At 40.1% G+C, this 24,931-nt stretch overlaps 1 protein-coding gene across 1 annotated transcript; it reads right to left on the bottom strand.

The window, feature by feature from the left end:
* Positions 1 to 1,628: 1,628 nt before the first annotated feature.
* far1 (fatty acyl CoA reductase 1) lies at positions 1,629 to 24,831 on the bottom strand. The gene is made up of 13 exons (XM_086074588.1): positions 24,699 to 24,831; positions 20,960 to 21,072; positions 19,696 to 19,812; positions 18,462 to 18,637; positions 17,482 to 17,661; positions 14,743 to 14,920; positions 14,573 to 14,617; positions 13,334 to 13,461; positions 11,941 to 12,008; positions 10,187 to 10,358; positions 7,714 to 7,843; positions 5,115 to 5,242; positions 1,629 to 4,878 (listed from the first exon to the last, which is right to left on the bottom strand). The coding sequence occupies exons 2-13, from the start codon at positions 21,059 to 21,061 to the stop codon at positions 4,719 to 4,721; spliced, it is 1,584 nt and encodes a 527-aa protein (XP_085930714.1). The 5' UTR covers positions 21,062 to 21,072; positions 24,699 to 24,831; the 3' UTR covers positions 1,629 to 4,718.
* Positions 24,832 to 24,931: the final 100 nt, after the last annotated feature.

The following is a 24,931-nucleotide window of genomic DNA, read 5'->3' as shown; positions in this document are numbered from 1 at the left end:
GAATAGAAGAAGGGCTATAACCTTTCGGACCACTTGGTCACTTAGTAGACATCAACACCGAGGGAGGCACCATTTGGATCCTGACAGGTGCATAAAATAAAATAAATGTACCAGTCATGAGTTAATCAGTCACACACAAATAAAAGAAAGTGGGTTCTGTTTCTAAAGGCTGTTGGAAAAATGTCATACAAATTACTTTGTATTTGGTCACCAACAGACAAGATTAACATTTGTTATCTTGCTAGTTGCTACAAGCTAGCAGAGGAAGCAACATACAGAAGGTGTACCGGACTGCTTGGACGTTTTCCCGATCATGTCACATTTGCACTGGCTTTATAGGACTCCATCATAACTGCCCCATAGGCAGTAAATACATTTGTGTAACTGTCTAGAGACACAAATTATGCTGACTAAGAGACCAAGAGCTGAGGTAGCCATGCCACTGGACACTAAGACATTAAGAGGGGGTTACTCATCCTGGCCTGGGACGTGCACTTGCCTGGGCAGTACCATCCTACATCACTAAACTAACCCTACAGTGCCCAAAAATTTTAAGGTGCAGCATTGGTAATTGGTTAGCTCTCAAATGGTATTTGCCATAAGCGGAATGGGCACCATAACGTGCTCTAACTTGTGGTTTGAGCAGAACTTCACAGAGGCATTTGAATGTGACTATGTTTATTTTCTGCCTCAGAGCTCCCATTCTAAGCCATGCAAGCCCATGGTTCCTGTTTATGCAGCACTGTGGCCCATGTCCCAGTGGGAGTACAGTGGTTGCTGGGTCCTGCGGTTTCCAGGCAGCTGTTGTTAAGCGTTGCATAAAAGGGCACAAAATACATGTCATGTTTTCGTTCAAATGCAGTGTGCTTCACATTTCATAGAAAACTCAAGCTGTATATGTGTCTTGTTCTGTAAGGACCAAATGAACAAATGGTAAACAAAACAGGTCTTGCCTAAGGTCAACAAAGAAGATGACGCCTCAGGCAAACAAAACAGGTTTGTCAAATATTAAAATGATCAAGGTATTTTATTGTATACAGTACACGGCATCAATTTTAAGTAAATGTAAAACAGCTAAATTACTCAAAATAAGAACATGGGCCTTTAGTATTATAGTACATAAATCTCACCAACATGAAGGAATACATTTTACAGATGTGAAATTGTTTTAAATGGTAGTCTAATACAGTAGCGTTCTCCATATGATGAGCATCATCACCTTGCTTTGAAAAGGGTCACAAGTATTTATTTACAGTATGGGGCATTTCATTTTAAGAATGACGGACGTACAGCTCTTAAACGCTTATGTGATTTATTTAACCCTAACCCAGCTTTAATGATGAAAACTTTCAGATTTGAATCACATTGCATGCAACACAAGTGCATTCACCGAATAGAGGAAATTAATCCCACTGGCAGCATTAATAATGTAGCTGCTCAAGAGTCACCTCTTTAATCTGACCTCCACAAAGTAGACGAGTGAAAGTGGAGGACTGGGCTGTTATGCGCTGATGGGAACAGGTCAACTGTACAGATTGAGATGAATGGTTTGTTTCCATCCTGCTGTCACTCTATGGCTTTATCTGCATTGACTAACGTGCAAAAATACACACATCTGTGTACACAAATTTCAGCGTATCAAACAAACTTTATTATTTTTTGGTTCACAAACCAAAAAAACAGGCACCAGAGTTGATTTATTTTGTTTTTAAGTGAATACACAAATACAGTAGCTGTGACCGAGTTAGGAGCGATAAATCAATCGATCACCTTCTTACAAAAATGATAAGGTATGAAATATGAACCATCAATCTTCTTAACAATGCAACTCCAGATGAACAGCATATACATTCGTGTTTGCCACATCAGTAGGAGTAGGAATGTCAAAAACTAAACGCCACACGCTCTATCAATTGGATGTACCCGACAAAACTTCAACAAAGAGACTGAAAAACATGCCGGAATTCTTGGAATTTCATGAAGCAGGAGATACATAACTACATACATTTCTAAAGACATTATTATTCAAAATAAATTGTGTTTAAAACCTGACCCTGGTCAGATCAAATCAAAATATGACGTGTGCAGTCTGTACATCTGACAAGATTGATCAAATCCAGTCAATATTTCCCAGATGCAAACCCCCAAATTAAAATTATGTTTATCCTGCTAATTTCTGAATTTAGATATCGTTGGGATTCGATTTCCGGGTATTTAAGCAAAACAGTTTAACATAAAAAATGATGGCTGTATCTGTGCTTAACATTTAGACCAATGGTATGATTTTCTCATCAGATATGGATGACAACATATCCCAAATTGCTTTTTCAAAGTCAAGATGATGCTTCGGTCACTTGTGCTTTGCTATTGAATGAACAATTTTTTGGCATGATTCAGTTCATCTCTGTCACCAAGTACAACACCAAACAAAAAAGCTGGAGTAGAAACGCAAACAAAACTGGCCTACTCGCACACATTCACATAAACGCAAAGCTTCTCGGCATTCATTTGTTTGGAACTTACGGGTTACGAGGCAAGGCTATCTTACACAATTACATTCAAATGAAAGAAAAACATGTAAATATAATAGTCAAACAAATATCCCCATGAGCTTGAAATGCAAAAAGTTTCATGTTTATCTCGACTAAAAGAACGAAAGCAGATAGCGTTGGTTTAATAGGCATTGAGTCGTTCAAAGACTCGCACAATATAATTACAAAAATACATCTTCATTTGAAATCTACCTAAACAGAATAGAGCTATTCACAAAATAGTTTGAAAACGTAGCTCTCCTCTGATTTTCACATTCTTCCAAATGCTTAGGCACTAAACACAAAAGTGTGGAAGTAACAAGACACGTTATTTTGGACTCCATGACATTCACAGGACAACACATGAACATGTGTGACAGTTGCCACCTAAACCACAGACAAGAAAAGAACAAACATCAGCGAGGTCACACCCAGATTATTCAAACGTTGTAGTGTTCTTAGCAAAACGGGAAACATGGACACGCATACACAGATTGACTTCCGATGAGTCAACCGTTCAGTACAATTCTAATGAAGTCAACAGGTGATATACAAACGTTTGGTGTTGCATTCCCCTTATGGAGGCCAATGCAAGGAGCTTTAAGCTTTTAAACTTGAACAAAACTAATTATACACAGACACTCACTCAAATTAGTAGTTGGATCTAGCACAAAAAAAAAAGGCTGTAAAATTGTCACAAATGACCAATATTGAAAATTAGTTTATTTAGCAAGCAATAGGCACTGGTAGCTACTGTACATTTTACACGATCATGCATTTCAACAGCTGAGGGGTGACCTTTGGCCAAGAAAGGATCAAAAATGAAAACTGTTATTTAAAGTTCATATAGAAGCTAGCCATAAAACAGATGTAACGTCACTAGTTGCAGATTTGTCATTAATGTGAATCACATGGCTTTAGTTTTAACCGGATTTGTAGTCCGGTGGGGGGTGAGGATACCCTGACCAAACCCGAGGTCTCAACATGATTGGATTCACTCTTAAATATACAACTTCAGCTACCTTGCCAACAGGTATACTTGTTCTGCTTTTATGGGCCAATTGTTAAGGCATCTCAACTTATGCACTTTATACTGCATGTATACATATACTGTACGTGTGTATTTAGACATGTACACTATACAGTACACATAGATAGTATATGCGCACTGTATACACGGGTACCGGGCCCGTGAATAGCGAAAAAATTTGCATAATCGACAGTGATTATAAATGAATTGGGGGGGGCCCGGGGTGGGGGAAATAAAAAAGTTATATACTGTACATATATTTTTAAAGTTCCAAATTCTTGAGAAAAAAAAACCTGAGAAAAAAACCTCAAAAGGCATTTTCCACAAAAGAAACGGGGTTGGCTCCTCCCCAAAAATAAAATTAAAAATATCTGTGAATCTGCGGGTGTTGAATCGCGAGTATGTGTGGGTCCGCTGTATACAAACAGTATGTATACATAAATACAAATATATACCTAACTATGTATACTGTACACATAATGTATACAGCGCACCCACGCACACACACAGGCGCGCGCACACACACAATGCTTAAAGTAACAAAAGACAGTGTAGTAGGACTGACTGAAACCAGCAGCGTGTTTCTTTGTTGGTAGGCAGTCTAACAAGTACACAGAAACATGAAGGGGGAAGTTGGTAAAGACTCAACAAAATCAGGTCCGTTTAATCCAGGTTTTCGTAAACCTAATATCCACAGGTGGCAAATCCAGGTCCTGAAAGTAAAAACCCTGCCACAGTTGGCTTTAGCCCCTGATGCTAGCTTAGCTAGTCCCCTAAAAGGTAAACAAGCACCATGGGAGCTAGCTAGGGTGCTAGCTAGCTAGGACCTGGGGCTAAAGCCAAACTGTGGCAGGGTTTTTAGTTTCTGGACCTGGATTTGCCACCTCTGCTAATATCTAATGAGAAAAGAATAGATTGTCAAATATCAGAATATAAAACTCAAAGATTTGCAACATTGACGTTGTGGATTCCAGACTTCACCGGTATGTCATGTGTGATCATTGATTATAACAGCTGTGAAGGCTCCACACTTGTTCTAGTGCCCAGCGGACACACAGAAATGATGAAATAGATTTGCAAATTTCTTTATAAAAACCCGCACCCATCATTTTCTTCATTTGTGCTTCCTTGCCCCCCTCTCTTGGAGCTCTTGATCATTATTTCATGGTAGAAGAGGCTCGGAAGTAGGAAAGAAACTTAAAGCAGAGGCTCACTACAAAGTACCAGATGTTTCTAGCCATCTGAGAACGGGCAATGAAAACGCGCCAGATGAGCACCACTAGGATGGTGTTGAAAGTGTAGCGGATATTCCTCAGCCTAGAAAGAAAGACAAAAACTTTAGTATGCACGTCGAGAAAAAATATTTTGTTATTCTAATGCTGTTGGTAGAAGTTGTTTAAGTAGGCTAATAAAAAAGTATTTTCCAGAATACTAGCTTTCAATAAAATATAAATATAAATGACAGGCAACCAACAGATACAGCCAGTCTAGTTATCAGTCATCCATTTTCTGTTTGCTGGCAGAAATGCATGTGTAATGCAAAACACACTTACTTGTTGAGGTGCTTGCGTGCAGCAGGCAGGCCTGACAGCTCTTCATTGAGGACATATTTTTTAGTGCCCATGCAGTAATTTTCCATGTACTCTGCCCAATTCAGCTGACGCACATCGAAATTAAACACCTACAGCAGCCAAATGGAGAAATATTGTCATCTATTCTGTATTGTATACGACAGTCACAGTGGAAGAAGCCAGATTAAAAAATGTGATGTCAATTTATATGCTATAGTAGGTATTAACCTTGTGTTGTGTTAACCCTGTGTAGTCATTTTATCTTGTATTTTCTATACAGTTGCTATGTTCCTTATGATCACGTGTTAGCCACTCTTTGTCTAGTCTATATAAATGTCCCTTATAGTGAGAATGTTGTCAGTTACTATGCTACTAGTCACTATTAATTTATCTAGGCACTCTTATTTTGTCATAGGCTTCTATTCTGTCACATAATTGTGCCTTACAGTCATTTTTATTTTGTAGTTACTATGCAGTTGCTATGGGAGGTATTAGTCGTATTTTGTCTAGTCAAATTATCTTGCATTTGCTATAGAGTTGCTATGTCCCTTGTGATGTTTGATGATGATGATGTGTCAGCCACTCTTTGTCTAGTCTAATGCAAATGTCCCTAATGAAAATGTTGCCAGTTACTATACTTATTACTTAGTTTTGGTACTGTTCTTTTGTCATAGAATTGTGCCTTGAAGTCATTTTTATTTTGTAGTTGCTTTGCAGTTGCTATGGGAGATATTAGCCTTATTTTGTCCAGCCATTTTATCTTGTATTTGCTATACAGTTGCTATGTCCCTTATGGTGACAGTGTCAGTTACTATGCTATATTCTCATATAGGCTTTTATTCTGCTATATAGAATTGTGCCTTGCCCTAGCTGTAGTTTCTGAATGACACTTTTGTCAGTATGTTGAGGTGTTTCAGCCAAGGTTTTACTCGGCACATTGAGGTTTCCTATCCCTGTGTTTGGATCTTAAGTTCACACCTCACATGACAGCGGGCGTGCTAGAGCCTATCTCAACTGTTACCAGACAAGAGGCAGGTTACACCCTGACGTGATCACCAGCCAATCGCATTATATACACCAGTCTATAAATATATATTTTTTTCTTTTCTTTTTTTTTTCCCCCTTAAGAGCTCAGTATTGTTCATTCGGAAATGTCATCATCATTGCTCTTTTATTTTTATTATTATTATTTTTTTTTTTAATTATTTTATTATTATTATTTTTGTGTGTGTGTGTGTGTGTGTGGGTGAGTATGTGTATGTGCGTGCGTGCGTGCGTGTATTTGTTAGCTCACCAGAAAACCTATTAGAAAAAATCTCATACCGTTCACCTAAACCGAACACCAGGAGACCCGAGGGGACCAAAGAAAACCAAGGAAGGTGAAATCCAGCACCGACCAGACACCCCCCACCAGAACTCCTCCCCAGCCCAAGAAACATCCAGACCCCAACAAATCCAAAAAACATAAAATCAGGGAGGCCTCAAGAGACCAAAGGAGAGACCGAGAAAAGGAAGGAAGGACAGACGAAGCCGCGTGAGATCCGCAGACACCAGCCTCCACCGATTCAATAACCTGAGGAGGAAACAGATTGTGTCTGAGTTTCGGTAGATGCTGGTGTGGTGGATCTGGCATGCATGAAAATCTCCACCAAAGAGGGGAGCCGTCGACCCCCGCCGGAACAGAGCAAGCGCAACACCTCAGGGCCCCCCAGGCCGCGGCAGCGCCAAAGGACGACCCTCGGGCCCCGCCAGGGCCACCGGCCGGAGAGCAAACCCAGGAGCAGGAGCGCCCCCCGCCCCAACACGGCCCGCGCCCCCGGCCCAACGCAGCAGGACGGGGCACTGCAGGTCCACCAGGCACCCCACCGGCCCCCAACCCCCGCACCCCCCGCCCCCCATCCACCCACCCCAACCCAGCCCCAGCCGCCCCCACGTCCCCAATCCCCCAGACACCCCTCACCCCCAGCACCCCCCACCCCGCAACCCCCACCACCGCCCCCCCCCCCCCCCGACCAACCGGCAGCCCCCCAACCCCCGACCCCCCAGCCCCCCGGGGACAGGTGACCGCAGCACTGCTCTATACTGCGGCCCCCAACCGATGGCACCCCCACAAGGCCCCCCCCCCCCCACAAGTTGTGTGGTGTATTAAAATTGGAGGGGAGTTGTAGGGTGAAGACGGTGTTTCCACCCTACCCCACCCCCCAAAGTGTGTTATGTGCCCTATATGTCTATAAAAGTGTATTGTGCAAACCTAGTGTAGTGAGTTAAGAGGAGTGACCAGCGATAAATATATCTTACCAACCAATCAAACTTGAAGCCTTTGCATAACGAAAATCACACTCCATTATATCTATCTAAGTACAGTAATGCATTCCAGCAATTAGGATTCCTTTTCCTGAATAGATGTTTGTCTACAAACAAGCACTTACAAATGATTTACTCAATTTTACCTGGCCTACGACAACACATTAACACACAGTTAGTTAGCTGTCTTCCAAGCAGCATACTTTTGCTCAAAGAGTGGTGTTTGCACACGTGTCAGTGCGAATGGGTGCGATCTGTCTGTCTATGACTTTCTTACCTTTTTATCCTCAGGGCTCATGTGGGCCATCAACATGGCTACGTTGTCTGTGCTCCACACCCAGGAGTGACTAGTAAAATATTCCAGCACCATCATGGCCTTATGAAGACGAGTGATTGTCTTCATCATCCTTGGATAGGTAAGAAAGGGAAGAAGTCAGATTGAGAATGAAGATTAAAAAGGATTATGGGATTGAGGTGGGAGTAGATTGTTGCCATTGTTCAGGGAGCGGTCGCAGAGGCGAAGCGAGGCAAGGTTAACAAAGACAACAAGCGGTGAAAAAAAGGCGTTGAGTGTGAACAAAAGCATGATGACGGAAAAAGAAAACTAACAGGATGTTGCAAGTGAGGAGCAGGAAAGTGCTTGAGTAGGATTGCTGTTATTCGGACATGAGAGATGTAGCTCAGTCATCATGTGCATATGAATGTTCATCAATTTAAATCTGATTTCAAATTACTGTGGAAATGATTTCCAGGTTGTGGTCATTTATTTCGTTGTTAAAGAAGGTGATTCTAGCTAGACAATGGTATGCATTTTGTATGCCCTCGAGGACTGAGTTTGGACACCTATGACTTACAACAACTTAGATCAAATATGATCTTTTAAATAACTATGGGCAAAGGTTTTAATTGATAAATACATTCATAAAGATAATTAAATCAAATTGTGTATTTTCCAGGTCCTGAAAATGTCATCCATCAAGAGAATCCAGTTCAAAAAGATCCTTGAGGTGTGGGTCGTTTTAATGAAGGTTGATTTAAATCACCGTGTTAAAAGTATAACAGCAAAACCTCTGGAGGGGGAAAAAATGGAATGATCTGAGCCTTCAGACTAATCACTTTGGAACCAATTAGATGCTTCAAAATGTACATGAAGACTCAGATTCGATCTAGCAAAGCAAATGAGTCAAACGGGATGAGGAGTTTGCATTTATAAGCTGCACATAGATACAGGCAAAGATACTGTAGCTGCTGACAAACCTAAACCTGCAATATTTTAAAACTCATTTTGGCCAATGTGATATTTTGGGATTTGAAGGTTTACTTATCACTTCAAAATGCACTCTACTAAATAACAACTAATAGCAGAACACACACTGCATTTTGTAATAATCCATTTTGTCGCTGCTATGTGAAAACACTTATGTAAATTGTTGTCTTCTTCTTCTTTTTTGTCTTTTACGTTTTCCCGTTTTTGGTATGAAACAATCCAAATATCCCAAACACGTAAAAATGGACATACGTTTTTTTCACATAGCAGCGACGATTTGTTATGTTGCAAGCCTATGACCAAATCTGTGTGACGATCACCAAAACTGGAAGAAAAAAAGTGGCAAAAGCCTTGGACAGATAATTGACCAAGAATTCACTCTGTGAGAAAAGGTCCGGACCATGATTGGGCAAGTGCAGATTGGTGCCTGGGTTCCTGCACCTGAATTATTTTAGCATAAGGTTGCAACATAAGTTATTTAACAACAAAAACAACAACAAAAAAACTCAAGAGGATTGGAACACTCTCCGAATACACTTTATCATTATTGGCCAAGGGACATCCCAATATTATTTGACTAAATGTGCAGCGCGGTTTGTGAGCAAAAACTGGGCCAGACTATCGGGGATAGGAAAAAGTGAGCACACAACCTTACCGAGGCTTTTGGCCTTTCAGCCCCCAAGATAGAAGTCATAAAGGCAGCGTGTGGCTGACAAGTGTCCAGTACTGATTAGTAAAGGGGTTGGAGCGGAGATTGACATTGGGCCTTCTGAAAGCCTGCTCTAAAGGATTGGTCTTGAAGGTCATGTTTATACAGTTTTCTGTAGGAGAAAGACATGACAAACAAGGAGGAGAAAATAGGAGGCAATTTACAATCTGTAATCCCTCCTCTTGTAGTTATTTAACGATTCACCTATTGTGATATGCTATTAACAATGTTAGCTTGTTAATAGCATCATGCAGTGAATATCAGCAGATCAGATGAGCTCTGAAAAAAAAAAAAGGGTGAATTTAATGCCCTACAGCCAATGGTACAAATGAACAGCTAAGCAAGGCGTTTTTTTAAAAAGCATCAGAGTCAGGGTTTCCAAATGCATCCTCACATTGGAGCCAGCGTTCATTTATTTAGGCTGAACTGAGATGACCAACTGTACGGTACATAGATGTCCAGTATGTTTGGAAACTCAACTGGGACTTAACTATTGCTAGTGGTAGAACATAAAGCGTGCATAAACCAGCGATAACGCCCCATCTATGCAGAGGACCATCTGGGTTACACATTCTTTAACTTACAAGCATTGCATTACACATGAGCGGCATAGCTTTCACATGTTACTGCATTGACAAAGAAGTGACAGCCGTTAGAGCAGCAGAAAAGTCGGTGTGTGCGTGTGTGTGTGGGGGGGGGGGGGGGGGGGTATTGTGTGCATTCCGGAAAACAGCAGGGCCCGGGAAGCCCAATGCGGCGGCAGTTTGAGGTTACCTGGGTTCTCGTCCAATCAGCCTGAGGTACACATCATACAAGAAGGCTGGAGCTTTGTGGCTCACAGCGATCCAGTACTGATTGATTAGGCGATTGGTTGTGAGATTAACATTGGGCCGGCGGAAAGCCTGCTCGAGAGGGTTCCTCTTGAAAGTAGATATTACATGGTATTCTAAAACACAAAAGTAATCGACAAAGAGAGTAAGCTGTGTTGTATGATTTTTAGAGTTTTGTCTGGAGCTGTGCTATACAAAACCCTTAGGAAAAAAAAACAGTTTTAATACTGAGCTGCATACAAGTAGTAACATTTTTCAAATATCAAAATTGTTAACTAGATGTAATCTTCGGTGGCCAGATGATCTAGTTACAATTATCATTTTAATTGCAGACGTTCTCATCTCAAGTTTTGATGAGGACATTAGTTGTAAAGGTAATGTGCATGTACAGTGGACAATCCATGCAATAGATCCCACCAGCCACCACATGGACCTTTTAATACGAGTTTCAAAACACATCCATGCTTTTGAGACACCTTAAGATTGTTGAATGCAATTAATTGCCGACTTGACATGAAGCCTCTCTAAAGCTTAGCAAGTGTAATAATGGGTTTATCAAAACCATCACACTCACAAGTGCAGCTAAATTTCCACACTGCATTTGCAAGGCCAAGCATTTCAGTGCTCGATGCTTTATTCCAGTTTTAAATTTCATAACCCTGGTGTACACTTCTGGATTCATCTACTTACTATCAGATTTGTTTGAAAACAAATAACTTTTCTTAAACCTAGTTACTAGGGGTGGGAATCTTTGAATGTCTCACGGATCGATTCGATTCCGATTATTGGGCCTGCGATTCGATTCAGAATTGATTTTCGATTATGAACGATTTTTGATTCAAAATGATTTGATTGACAATGATTTTTGCTTCAATTTATAGATGTGCAAAGAATCGTAATGATCTACTCCAGTCTGACTCGCTAATGCTAATTAGCAAGCTACTCGCGGCACTTTTATCACCCAAAGAACGGCTCCACGCTGCAAAAAAACAACAACTTTTATTGAAATAACTTGATCGTGACTTTTTCCTTCTACTCTCTAATGTGGCTACAACTTAACAGTGTTTAAGGTCGCGTGGAACACTGCCCCTAAGTGGCCAAATAGAGTACAACATGAACAGTGCTCCCAATAAAGCCACACACAAACAAAGGCAAGACAGCATAAAATAATTTAAATAAAATTTATTTTGGGACATTTAAAATCAATTCTGAATCGTACTAAATGAGAATCGCGATTCTTATGAGAATTTATTTTTTGGCACACCCCTACTAGTTTCCCTTTTAAATATTTTCAATCAAACTCAAGCATGCATCCTTGCTTTCAGTAATTGATTTTAACTGTTAGGGAGCGTTATGGATATAAATTTATCATGTTTACGAATTCTTCATAGATTAAAAAAAAACGTTATACTCACAAACGGATAGTGGTAAATTCATGCATCCAGATGTTGGCAGGATAGTGTCAAAAAATAATCATTAATTGCCAAGTATAAATTATAACAATGTTAGTGTAGTATTTAAATTGATGGTAATTAATAAAAGGTAGCTCTGGACATTGTGAGACTCGATTTCAACCGGAAAGAGGCAAACAAATTGGAGGCGAATCAGATGTGCAGAATTTTGCAATTAGATGACAGACTACTACTAGAACTCTTTTTTTTTTTAGGCTGTGTTTAGATAACAATAGACAAAACGTACCAACTTCTCCCCAGCAAAATGGGTTGATGCCACCAGTTGTGCAGTTGTAAACCAGGATGGATTTGGCCCTACAATGAGACAGAAATGTTAATTAACTCATTCACTCCCAGCCATTTTCACTGAAGCAACCCCCTTCGCTCCCGGCTGTTTTACTGGATTTTGATTGATTTTGCAAGTCTCACAGAATATTGTGTTCTATTGCTATAAAAACAAGGAACCTACCAAATGAAAGATTAGATTCTCTTCTTTCATCAGGAAAAAAAAGGTATATTTGTATCCGTTTCCATTTTGCAGCAGTTGGCATTCAAATATAGCTAAGTTTCATCGTTATTCACAAACCTGTTGAAAACGCTGACAAAAAGAGCTTGTTGCAACATGGCCCTGGCTGATTTCTTATACTCTCCTGCCACCTGCTGGCCGTTTTTTGTAATCACTACCATTGCTTTAAGCCATCTTTTCATATCAGAAGCTGCATCAAAGCCTTTTTCTGTTTGCTCTTACATGTTTTGGGGTTTGAATTACTTAAAAACACAGTACAAACACCATTATTAAAAATCGGATTATACGACCATGATCACAAAGGGCCTGACTCAGATCACAAGTAGTGGGTACTAAATTGCATTTGATCCACTAAGATTACAATCTTTTATTAAGATCCTATATCGTGAGAGCTAAATTCACTAACAGAATCCACACGCTGCTTGCAACAGCTGCATTTAAAACATCAGGTAGCTCTGATGATTTTCACAATGGAGCTTTTGGGAGAGCACAGCTAGTGCAAAATTACCGGTACGTTTGAGGTAATAGAATTGGAAGTGCTAGTAGAAGAATAAAGAAAACACAAACTAACAATTTTGTTTGGAAGCCGCACATGCATAAAATCCATGATTTTGTTTGATGAAACTAGCCCCAAGTGTATGACAGTTGAGGGTTAAAAGGAGTTTTGTCATAGGTGACTCCTTCTTGTGACTGGCTGCAAGTCAGCCCTTAAATCATTCAGAAGCTTCAAAATTGCATTGCTGAATAGATTATAATTTTTGATTATAGCATTTCAGAAATATTCACATGAGCGGAAAAGATACATTTTCCCTGCCACATCTCATTTTGTGTCTCCTGTCATGGTTGCGCATAGTGATGCAGTTTGGCTGGAAAAACTGAATTTAAAGATGCAAAATCTGCCATCACAATTTGTCTGAGGTTTGATAAATCAATTTGCACGTACTCCTCACATAACCCGCAAAATGAACTGCGCAGTCATTTAACACGTTAACACATTAGATGTGCCCTGTTCGTAAATCAGCTTACAAGTCTTATCGGGTGAGCGATCAAGTTCGCACATGTTTTTGCGCGTGCAAGCCTGTAGTAAATCAAGCCTAATTGTTTAGTTTCCAACCTGTTCTTTATTTGTGATCCAGAATACCAGGCTGCAGCCAGTGTAGCATTGATGACAACATCTACAGGCACCAAGTCAGCTACTGCGTCATTCGATGCTCTCATTGTACGTAGGATGCCTTTACCTGCCTAGAGGGAGAGAAAACATGATGAAACCAACAATGAAGCTCAAAATTGTAATGCAAGCTACTTAAGGCCCACAAAGTTTCTCTTAAATGACAATGGATTTAGTTTAAAGATGCGTAGATAAATACAAGTAAGACATGCTGTGAATATTTGACCCATTTTGTCATACTTAAATGTTTCTGATCATTTTAATATCTCACAAAGAAATGCAAGTCAATAATGAAATGCAGTTTTCTAAATGATATTTTATTTGTAGTATTTTTTTTTCTTCATAATAACAATCCTAACTTGGCCCTATGAGAAAAAAAATGATTGCCCCCCTTCGTGTGATTAACCACAGTTTATGGAATGCCGCGTTCAATTTTACAAATCAAACCTAACGTGTTGAATCAATAAATCACTGAAATAGACAAAGTGGGGTGTGCTACAAGATTATTTTTTTTAAATGAAGGCATTGTGCAATGATCAGAAGAAATTCAAGAACAAATGAGAAACAAGGTGAGTGAAATCTATAATATCCATCCAGACAAAGAAAAGAAAAAAAAGGCGAAAAGACAAAGACATTTCCAAGGCTTTGTTTGGGACGCCAGCGAACCACGCTAAGAGTTTGGATTTAGTTCTCCTTTGATGAATAAAATCATCACTTAGAAAATGCATGTTATTTTTACTTGGGTTGTCTTTGTGAGATATTAACCACTGGTTTGACAATTTTAAGCATGGAGGTGTTTCAGAAGCAAAAACAATCAGGAAGGGGACATATTTCACTGTACTGTATCTGAGTAAGCAAGAGAAATAATTTAGAAAAACCCAAAACCAGAGTTTTAAGTTTAAAATGGGTTAGTCTAGGTTGTGCATTTATCCAGCAAAAGACGATGCCATACATACCTTGGTACATGAGAGATACAATACAATTCAAGGATGGTAGATTTTAACGGTTAAGATTAGGGTTAGATTAAATCAAAACTGACTTTCCAATTCAAACCAGTTTTGTTACACCACTAGTTCTGTCTTTGAGGAGTGATAAAAATCTTCTCTTTTTTTTCTTTTTTTAGTTTCAAGGACTTTATCTGCTGATTAATGACAAACTGTCAACCATATTTCTCCCAGTACTTACAGCAATGAATATTCCACTAGGTCCATTGAAATTATCGATCCAACCCTGAAACAGCACATAGAAGTAAGAAATTATTATTATAGATACTGAATCACAGGTATGCACAATACAGTATTGTCCATCTATACTGGCTTCTAATTGGAAGGGAAAATATTCAAATCAAAACTCACGGGAAAAGGTTCTTTCCAGCTGGCACCAACTATGGAGGGTCTGACAATAGCAACATTGAGGTCACCGGCCTCCTGCTGCAGCAGATACTCAGCTAATGCTTTTGTGAAGGTGTAAGTGTTGGGTCGCTGACCAATCAGCTTGGGAGTCAGAGCAGACACCAGTTCATCGTCCATCCAACTGGAGACAAAATGAGTATATGATTGAATTTACAGTTGCCAACAGGGGTTTACATATGCTCATCTATGGCACGGATATCATGATTTGGGCTTATAATGGCTTATTTGAACTTTTTTTTTTCATTGGCCTAGACAACAAGTTTAGCGGCATTTTGCAAAAAAGGAATCTGTTTGCGCTTCCAAAAAACACACCACCCAGCAGTTTAAATATTAAAGCAGTACAAAAACAAAACAAGTCATATCTGTATTCAGGTAAGTCTCGTATGATCCACAAAGGAAAACCGTCTTGGTAGCTGTTTAAGGAGAAACATTATACATTTTTTCTCCCCCAAAACGGTTTGATATTATAGTTATATAGTAGTAATTTTCCTCAGCATTTTAGCACCAAGCTACCAGTGTGTACACCCATGGCCAAACACAATAATACACCCCTAGCTGGTGTCAACTACTTCATAGGTGTCAAACTCCGGTCCTCGAGGGCCGCAGTCCTGCAGGTTTTGGATGTTTCCCTTCTCCAACACAGATGATATATGATCAGCTCATCAGCAAGCTCTGCATAAGCCTGATAACGATCCTGCTGATTGGAATCAGCTTGTGTTGGAAGAGGGAAACCTCCAAAACCTGCAGGACTGCGGCCCTCGAGGACCGGAGTTTGACACCTATGAACTACTTCATGAAGCAATCAAGTATGCGCTACCAATCAGAAGCTAACACTGATTGTTAATGTGCATCCAACAAAACTCAATGCAGCTACTGTATGCATACCTTTGTTTGGGCTTCAGACTGCCCCTAAATGGTGGCATTTTGTCCCTAACATTTCAGATAGCGCCAGTGCAACCAAGTAAATTTGCTGATTTATTCATATTATTTTTTTACTTTTTACAATCACTGTTGTTGAATATTTTTCATTGCTGTCAAACTTATGCTCCACACTTCAGCCCATTTATCAGCAATGTGAAAACGAGTGGGATGAATATTTACTTTGCAAGTCAATTTACAGTGTGTGTGCCCCTAAATCTTCTACTTGCGCACCTACAATTTTAAAAAGTTAGGAGGATCAACTGTGCTCCTTTTGAAAAACCGTGACATACAGTACGGTAGTGTTTCAGACATTGTAATTCAATCATGATTTGAAAGTGGCAGTTTTTTGCCCAGTTTACTGTAGCTTCCAAGTCATGGGCTGATCAACTTGGTGTAGGTGCGGTATTATCCAAATTGTGGCATCGCAATTTTGGATAATTCAGAGCATCCTGCTCACAGTAGCAGTAAATGGCAAATCGAAGTAATTCTGAGTGGTTGGAATGGCAACGCACCAAAATTTTTGAAAATCAGATGAAGGGTCAAAATAAATGGTTTCGGGCCTTTTAAAGGAATGCTTTTGTGTTTTATTGCCTTTTGAAAATCGGCTCAAAAAAGCACTTTCAAATGAGAGTAACAGTGTAATTTCACTATATCTCAACATATTACAACAAAACTTGACAAATTCATGTGTGATTGATTTGATAATCTCACCAAATACTTAGAAACAGTTGTCAAACACTCGTAAAAGCCTTTCCTCAACAGCTGACACTGGTGGTCTATATAATACCATGACCACAATGCTGAGTCTGACATTAAGGTGCATGACGCAACGTGGACGTGTTAAAATAACCATATTTTTCACCCACACGTTTTAAGAATTGTATAACGGACAGGAGGCACAATGGCTGTTGCCCCTATTTTCCTGGAGATTAAATAATGATCGTGGATTCGGGACAGAAACTTTAAGCCGTCTCCCTGCCAGGCGCGTGCACGCGCTCAGTCTCGCTCCGCGGAAGCGTTGGGACGGCGGAAGTGTTTGGGAGAGTGGGAACGAGTCCGTGGTAAAAGACAAGCGTGTGCCACAGCGGATATAAAAGTGTGTCATAATAATAATAAACCAATACTGCAGTGCGACCCTCCGTCTCCCGGTGGCTCCTTTTGTTCGACCATCGGCCGAAAGTTTTGCGACATGCAACGGGAGTTTTCCACAGAGGTGACACTGGCCGAGGGAAAAATCTCACCCTCGACCACAATCAGAATACCGAGCAGGAAAGGATAACACTGTCGAGTGTGCCAAAAAGGGCAAAACTGAAGTTGCACAAGCATCGCGGGAGGACGCGGATCAATATTGGAGCCGCGTTAATATTGGAGTCGGTGGAAAAAAGGATGAAACGGGACCACAGCTTGCTTTCTTCTCGCTAAAAAGGTAAGACCTCGTCACGAAAATGCGATAGGGTCTATTTATGATAAGCAATGCACAATAAAACTACCACTAACTAACGTCTCGACGCTCTGGCCGCGTGCACGTCGCTGGCTTCCATTCCGCTTTTCACCAGAGGGGCCGCAAATCTGCAAAAAGTTGGTAACTTGCGTTCGGTGCCTTTAAATACAAAAGATATATATATACATATATATATATACCCTACATGTTGGACATTTAATCATTTCACAAGCTAAATTCAATCAAATCCTCAAAATCTTATCTGATGATAAGACCGATTAGCTGATAGTTCCATTTGATAAAAGTCAAAATGAACTTACTCCAGAGCATCAATGAGTTTGACGTACTCGACCGGGGGAGGATAGACCATTTCCTCAATGAGCTCTCGGTCACAGTTGGCGTAGGCTGTGGATACATGGATGAAGATTTCGAGATGCTTCATCTTATGGGCCAGAGCGAGCATCTTCTGAGTAGCCAAGACATTCAACTGCATTGCATCTCTAAAAAGGAAAGTTTTAGAAAGATTGAAAAGTACAAATTTAAGGATGACAATCGGAACATGGTCAACAACACAGCTGTGCTGCGTGCCTCACAGAGCTGCTCAGAACTTTTGTCCTAAAATTAGGCTACTGCCTAAAGCAGCGGTGGGCAAACTCGGTACTCGAGGGCCAGAGCCCTGCAGGTTTTGGATGTTTCCCTTCTCCAACACAGCTGATACCAATCAATAGGATCGTTATCAGGCCTATGCAGAGCTTGCTGATGAGCTGATCATATACCAGCTGTGTTGGAGAAGGAAAACATCCAAAACCTGCAGGCCCTCGAGGCATCAACATAACTTCAAAGTTATACAAGTCTTAAGTCAAGTTCTGTATTTGAATGTTTGTAGACACAAGTCAATTTGTAGATGTGGTCCAAAACACATAGCCAGACTTACACCCATACAAATATAATTTCTCACATTTCTCACCCTGAATCTACCGACTAATCAAATGGCACTGCCCCTTTCTGACCAGGAGACAAACAGAGGGGGAATGAGTTAAGTAAGTCAAGTGTCAGATATCTCTGTGTACTGCAAACACTGACTCACACCAACCAACATGACATAAATGACAAGCTGAGCAAACATCCCTAATATTTATGGATGCACTCACCGCACAATCATGATACTTTTCACTGAAATAATGCTCTTCAAAATACTCAAGATGCTTCACGCAATCATTCATTCGCATGTAATTGTTGTACAAGCACAATTAGAAAACCATTCCAAGGAAGAAAAGACCATGAAACCTTGAATACTCACTTCAGTGGCTCATTGAAGCGGATGGTGGCGGCACAGTGGAAGACAATGTTGACGCTTTCAGCTAGTAAACGCTGGTTGTCCTTACTCAGATCCAGTTCTGGCTTTGTCAGGTCACTGCTCACTGCAATAATCTTCTCTGCAAAGCATGGCTGTTCATCTTGTAACCTTTCGAACAGCTAAGAGAGAGACACGTTTTTATTCAAATAAAATAAAAAGCACTACGTAATCCTTAATCTGAGATATTTTGAATCGGTGCCATTAAAGAAGGGTCTTTAGCACCTTTGATGTCTACAGACAACACAAAGTACAGTAATCGATAACGGCTAATCCTCACAAGGGTCGTGCTTGAGATGGATGAGTTCCACTATACTACTAATGAATACATCCATAAATTTGACTTGCTTTTCTTCATATGCTCCCATGCTAGCACACTCCTGTCCCAAGGTATAATTGTATTTCAACTTGGGATGCACCGAATTTTCGGCCACTGAAAATAGTCGGCCCAAAATGGCAACATTTCCGGCATTCGGCCAAAATAAAATCAAAGCCGAAAAAATATGGCCGAAATAGGATGTTGTGGTGATGCAAGCAAAAAATAAAATAAAAACGCTGCAAGCAAGCGTCTGTTTGAATTAAACACCAAACGCTGGGGGGAGTGTCTGCCTTACTACTCGCTAGCGTTTCACCGTGTTGAGTTCATAACGGTCGCTGCAGCTTCATTGCGCACAACGGAGAAGGAGGTCACTTTGGTAAGCTACGGTACAGCATTTCAGTGGGTCGAAAAAAGAGAGCACTGCCAACCGAGTACTACACTACAGGTCAGCCACTCTTTCTCCTGCAGCGCCTTCCTTTTTTTCTTTTCTTTGATTCAACCCCCTTCGAGTGCTTCCACTTTTTCACTGGAACAAATGCGTCATCCGAACCGCACGCATCCGTGCCCGCCATTGATTAGAAAAAACAATCGCACCGCCAGAAAATACTCACCCCGCGTTTGGTGTTTAATGTAGCATTACCCAACAGTTTGCGGTGTTGACACACTTCAATTTATATTGTGCTTTGTTAGAATGCCAGTGCTAAATAAATATTTTTTAATAATATTATAATTTTAATTAAATACAATGATAGTAAAAATTGGCATAGTTTATTTTCAGTGTTTCGGTTTTCGGCCAAGCATTTCTCCTTTTCGGGCCAAAAAATGTCATTCCGGTGCATCCTTAATCTCAACACTTCTTACCTTGCTGCTGATCATGTCAGTAATGCGGTCCTGAGGGCTCTGGCCAGCTTTTGACCTGACCATCACATAGACAGCATTAACTCCTGGGCATGACCGTAGCAGCTTCTCCAGCATTACCTGTAGTAGTCATAGAGGAACGGGGTAAAAATAATACAGACAATAAAATGAAGCATATTGTTCTTGTAACCCAAACAGGGTTGTTTGGCCATATTACTTAAATATGACTTGTTATACTTTAAAATCACTTAGGGTTGGCCTAACAGGCTTGCAACATGGAGAAAAGTTGTACTTTTTCCTATTATTTCAAGTATTGACAATTCAACTTTATTTGTATTTTACTTTAGATTTATTTTGTCTGTTTTCTTTATGTAATGTTTGAAAAAAGAATGTAAATACAATTGAGCTGTTTTTGTCCCGATTTTGGCCCTTCCCGACCAAGGTAATCAAAACGCCTGACATTCTTGTCTTATCTTAAAACTGTCCTATAAGATTATCATTACATCTGAGGTGTGTTAGTGTGTTCTTCCTGACAATAGGGTCCAAAAAGATTTGGGGCCAACAATGGTAAATGGGCATTCACTTGCATAGCAATAGCGCCTTTCCACCTACAAGGTACAGTAATTTCTGGACTACATGGCGCACCTGACTAAGCTGCGCTGGCTAAATTTGGGGAATGCTCGACTTTGTTACACACATAAGACGCACCCGACTGTAAAACGCAGGTGTTTTAATGTTACCGCGACTTTCTTTTCCATAATGAGGGCGCAAATTGTCTCGCTCTCGTTCTGTCTCTCCTACTGTATTTTTGGCTCACTTGGTTTGTTTTGCTCTGCCTGACGCTCTTGCGCTTCCTTTATAGTGCGCCCCCTTGTGATCTGATGGATAAACCGCAACTTTGTACTGTATTAGCCGCAGGGTCGAATGCGGGTGAAAAAAGCAGCGACTTATAGTCTAGAAATTACTGTACTCGCATCAGGAGCAACTGGCGCTTTTCAGAATTTAGCGCAAGGACACTTTGAAGTGGTCGCAAGGGCCAGGATCGAATCCACAACCTCTGGATTGGGACACGACCGCTCTAGCACATGAGCCATGCCGGCAATATTAAATAATGAACGTGTTCAAAATACCACACATTTAAAGAGGAAGAAATGCATTTCATAACGTATACAGTAATACCACGCTGACACCGAAATCGGCTTATGCTTGTTCCACACATTTGTTCAAAAGACCTGTTGACTCCCTGCCAAGTCAATTACTATTGTACCTTTCCCATGAAGCCAGTTGCTCCAGTGATCAGCACATTTTTCCCTGCATAGTATTCCGGTATGTTCATCATGTCTGCAAATGTGTTTGCTAAACTCCTCATCACCACTCCTCCTGTTCAAAAAAACAAAACAAAATCACAAAAAAGTATTAGAGATAAGAGAACATCTCTACACCTTTGACCAGAGCTTTTTCCCCGATGTGGAGAAGTTCCTGTAAAAATGGTCTTTTTGTTTAGCTCCGCCTAACACATCATCAGTTTGAAACTTACATTTGTCTTGTTTCGAGTCGAAAGTTGGCACGTGCGGTTTTATACCCAGAGGGCAGCCTGACTGCCAGCAGTTGGGTTAATAAAGTTCATAAACACAACACATGGGCTAATTGGCATTTGTCTGGTTATGAAGGATAACTTTCAATGGGATGTGTTTATTCTTTGCAGTATAGTGTCTTATCAGTTAAATGATGTCGGACTTTCAAGAAGACAGATACGGTCCAGCTGATAACAGGCCATTTAGTGATACCTTAAATCAATATTGACACAGCGTTCTCTTTTATCTCCACTAATGTCTTCATATTCACTACTGAAAGGCTGACAATGAGTATTATCAATTCTTAAACACTGTGGGTTCTCACACACACTTTAATGTTTATATATAAGTATCTGTTTTTAAATATTTTAAATTAAACAATGAACTTTTTTTTTTTTTTTTTTAATTAAACCATAATATGGAGGGGGTCCCTAGTGTGTTGTCTGCAATGCAGGTATATTTTTTGTTCCATACTGGAGGACAATTTTAAAAGACAGTCCAGGATAACAGTTCACGTTATAATCACACAATTTACTGTGTTTTAGTACCGAGTAGATCACTTTTCAAAATGGTTTTGTGGAAATAGGTTGTTATTGCAAAAGGCAATATATGCGGCTATGAAAAAGGGGAAGGCATTTTTTAAGTTCCGTTTGCAAAGAGTTCAGACAAGAGAGTCGTGCATGAAAGAGAATATACACTTTCAACAAAACATAACATTTCATTCATTGCCATTATTGCTTTCATTGCAGTAGAACTAAAACACGACTTTCCGTTTGACTTGAGTAACTATAGCAGCTGATCTTTGGCTGGCGTGTGCAGGCTCTCTGTCCCCTGTGGGTGTCATTAACATTTCTGTGACAACTAACAACGAGTTGACATGAGGCAGATAGTAAATGTGGCCTTTGCGGATACAAGCAAGGCCGGAGCCAAGACAACATTTAAATAAGGTCGTCAAGTAAAGAGAAAGGCAAATGTCACCAGTTTACCTCCAAATGCCTACACATTGCAAAATGGGTTGAGAAAAGGTAGTCAGAAGTATACCACAGTATTTTAAGTCAATGTAAAAATAAAAAAAATTGTAACATGAATGAATTTGCACGCTGCATTATTTGTGCAATCTGTAAAGGAATTCTGTACGTGTGAATTTAACATAAAGAGGTGTGTGCATGTGTTTCATATTCAGCACATAAGAGACTCTCTCACAGAGAAAACTGTCAGTTGTGATCAAAAAGTTGGCCATGAAAGACCAAGTCAAGTCTAGCTAGTGTAAGGGCTAAAAACAAACCAGTCATAGAAAGCAGGTTAAACTTAGGTGTGACCTTTAATCGGGTGTCTATTCTTGAGCTAATGTAGCTCACACTTAGACAGACAGGCAGCAAGCTGATCCTTGATGTCACATTTACACTCTCAATAATTCATTACTTAAATTACATTCGTTCTATCCAGGCACAACGGCATAGAGGAAAGCTTTGGTCTCAGAGGCGCAGTGCTGTGCTTGGGTGAGAACGAGAAAGATCAAGTTTCTTTTGGGGTGTTTATGCGTTTACAAATCACCTCACTTATTTAAATCTGCCAAGACAAAAACTAGAAAGGGAAAAGTCAAAAGTTGAATGAAGATTCAGCAAACAGTGTCATGAAGTGAAAATTCAAAACCGCACTCAGGGCACAAGTCCAGAACAATTTGCCCATTGAGATACAGACAGTATTGTCACCAGGCTCGAACTGCACATGACTTACACAGACTTGTATTACATGTCAAATTGGCTTCTCTAGTTTTTAACAAGACCAACAGCTAAAAACTGAAGGCCACGTCTCAATCCTGAGAGACCATTTACTGTATGTACGTTTTGAAAATCTGTGATTCCTCAATATAGTGATTGCGATTTAATATGCAATTGTTTTATCAAGGTCCTATATCCGTGTTTATTTAACAAATGCAAACTATAAATGAATCTGCATTACAATTAAAAAAAAAAAAAATCTGATTTATGATACATACATGTTTTGGTCTTATAGCAAGGGTTCTAACATTAAGCTTTCACCCTGCCAGAACAAGTATTGTCTCAATTCATGATATAATATGATAATTTTCAATAATTATTTCATATTTAGAGTCTTTACACAGTTTTATTTAAGTCTTTAAGAAATATTACTTCGGTGAAGTTACCTTTTTATATATATATATATATATATATATAATTATTTTTTTTATGTTATGATAAATAAAGAGATGTACATAAACATGTCAATTATATTTTGACATTCATGGTCTGTGTCTCTAACTCTATAGGGGGGGGGTCGCCATTTTCGAGTGACGTCAGATTGAAGCTGGTCGGTGAAATCGGGTCCCTTTTTTTCTCTCTCCGACTTTGCAACTCGGATCTCTGAGTTCAAAGGGGTGTTCCAGTGCACACTTCATGACAAAAGATTCCTCAAATGCAGCATAAGGTCTCGGGTAACGACCAATCATACCTCACCTGTTTTCTGGGTTTGTAAGATATTTTTGCATTTGCTGCTTTATTCCTGTTGCACAAATTCAGTATTAATCAGAATTCCGTGTTTAGACTAGTGCAGCTGCATAGATAGATAGATAGATAGATAGATAGATAGATAGATAGATAGATAGATAGATAGATTATAAAGATTTCTGAACTCATCTAGACACTATGTAAAAACATTTTTAAATACATAATAAAGCCTACAAACCGACTGAAATGAAGTTTTTCTTCCAAATAGCATTCTACTAAATTGCAATGTCGATTTGAATTGGATTAATTTTAATAAACAAGTTTTTTATGGATTACTATGAGGTAATGAAAACGCGACCATGGATCGTTTATACATCCGTATAAAATATATTCGGTGCACACAAAATATTCAACCTATCAAAACAGACAGCATTTGCATTTAACAGACCTCATGCATTAGCTGTGGAAAGCCACTGGATCCCGTGATTCCAATTCGTCGATGATGCCTCGCATCATTACCACACCATAAAGCTTGTGGAGTTCCACTTCAACACAAAGCGTATCACACAGTGACTATATTATTTGACAGCATTACTACCCAGCCCCAATGGTAAACGTGCTACCCACTAACGTCTTTTCTGCCTTTGCTTGCTCACAGAGAAAGTTTAACAGCGGGCTGGCACACCGAGAAGAATTCACATTACTGCTTAACAAAAGAGCATCACGGCGGCTGTTAAAGTGTCTTGGAGATTGCTAGGGACGTTTCTGTATCTGTGGTAGCCAAGGGAAACGAACACGAGCGTGAGGTGAACCGTGGAGGGGGGAAAAAAACACGATTCTTGCGTTTTAAGCATCTCGAGCCGCCTGGCGCACAAGTTGGCGCTAAGAAAACCACCATTGGAAAGGGAGAATTCAGTTACGAGAGAATACCAACTAACGGGTGTTCTGCATCGCTTCTACTTACCTAAGCGTGGATTGTTCCGGGCTTCCTTACTTGATAGCCTGTTGCACAGCGTTCTGATAGCAGGGAAGCAATCGGTAGATATCGCTAAATTCAACAGACTGGAGTGGTCACTCACCAGGAAGCTGGCCGTGGGGCGGATAATGTGACGTCATGACGTCATTGGAACGGCGTGGTCCACAGCAAAGAGTCGACGAAAAATAGTACTGTAGTCTATTTCTTGATTTCCCCCACAA

This window comes from Leptonotus elevatus, chromosome 4, assembly GCF_054856555.1.
Source record: "Leptonotus elevatus isolate MCC_2025b chromosome 4, RoL_Lele_1.0, whole genome shotgun sequence".
NCBI classification, from domain to species: domain Eukaryota; kingdom Metazoa; phylum Chordata; class Actinopteri; order Syngnathiformes; family Syngnathidae; genus Leptonotus; species Leptonotus elevatus.
This window is presented reverse-complemented; position numbering and strand designations above follow the sequence as displayed.

Excerpts from the sequence above, each read along its gene's own strand:
- far1 (XM_086074588.1), bottom strand. The coding sequence starts at position 21,061 with ATGAGGAGTTTAGCAAACACATTTGCAGACATGATGAACATACCGGAA. Across the intron at positions 14,618-14,742 it reads GCTGGAAAGAACCTTTTCCC|GGTTGGATCGATAATTTCAA; the intron begins GTGAGTTTTGAT and ends GTGCTGTTTCAG. Across the intron at positions 10,359-11,940 it reads ATTTTGCTGGGGAGAAGTTG|AATACCATGTAATATCTACT; the intron begins GTACGTTTTGTC and ends TTTGTGTTTTAG.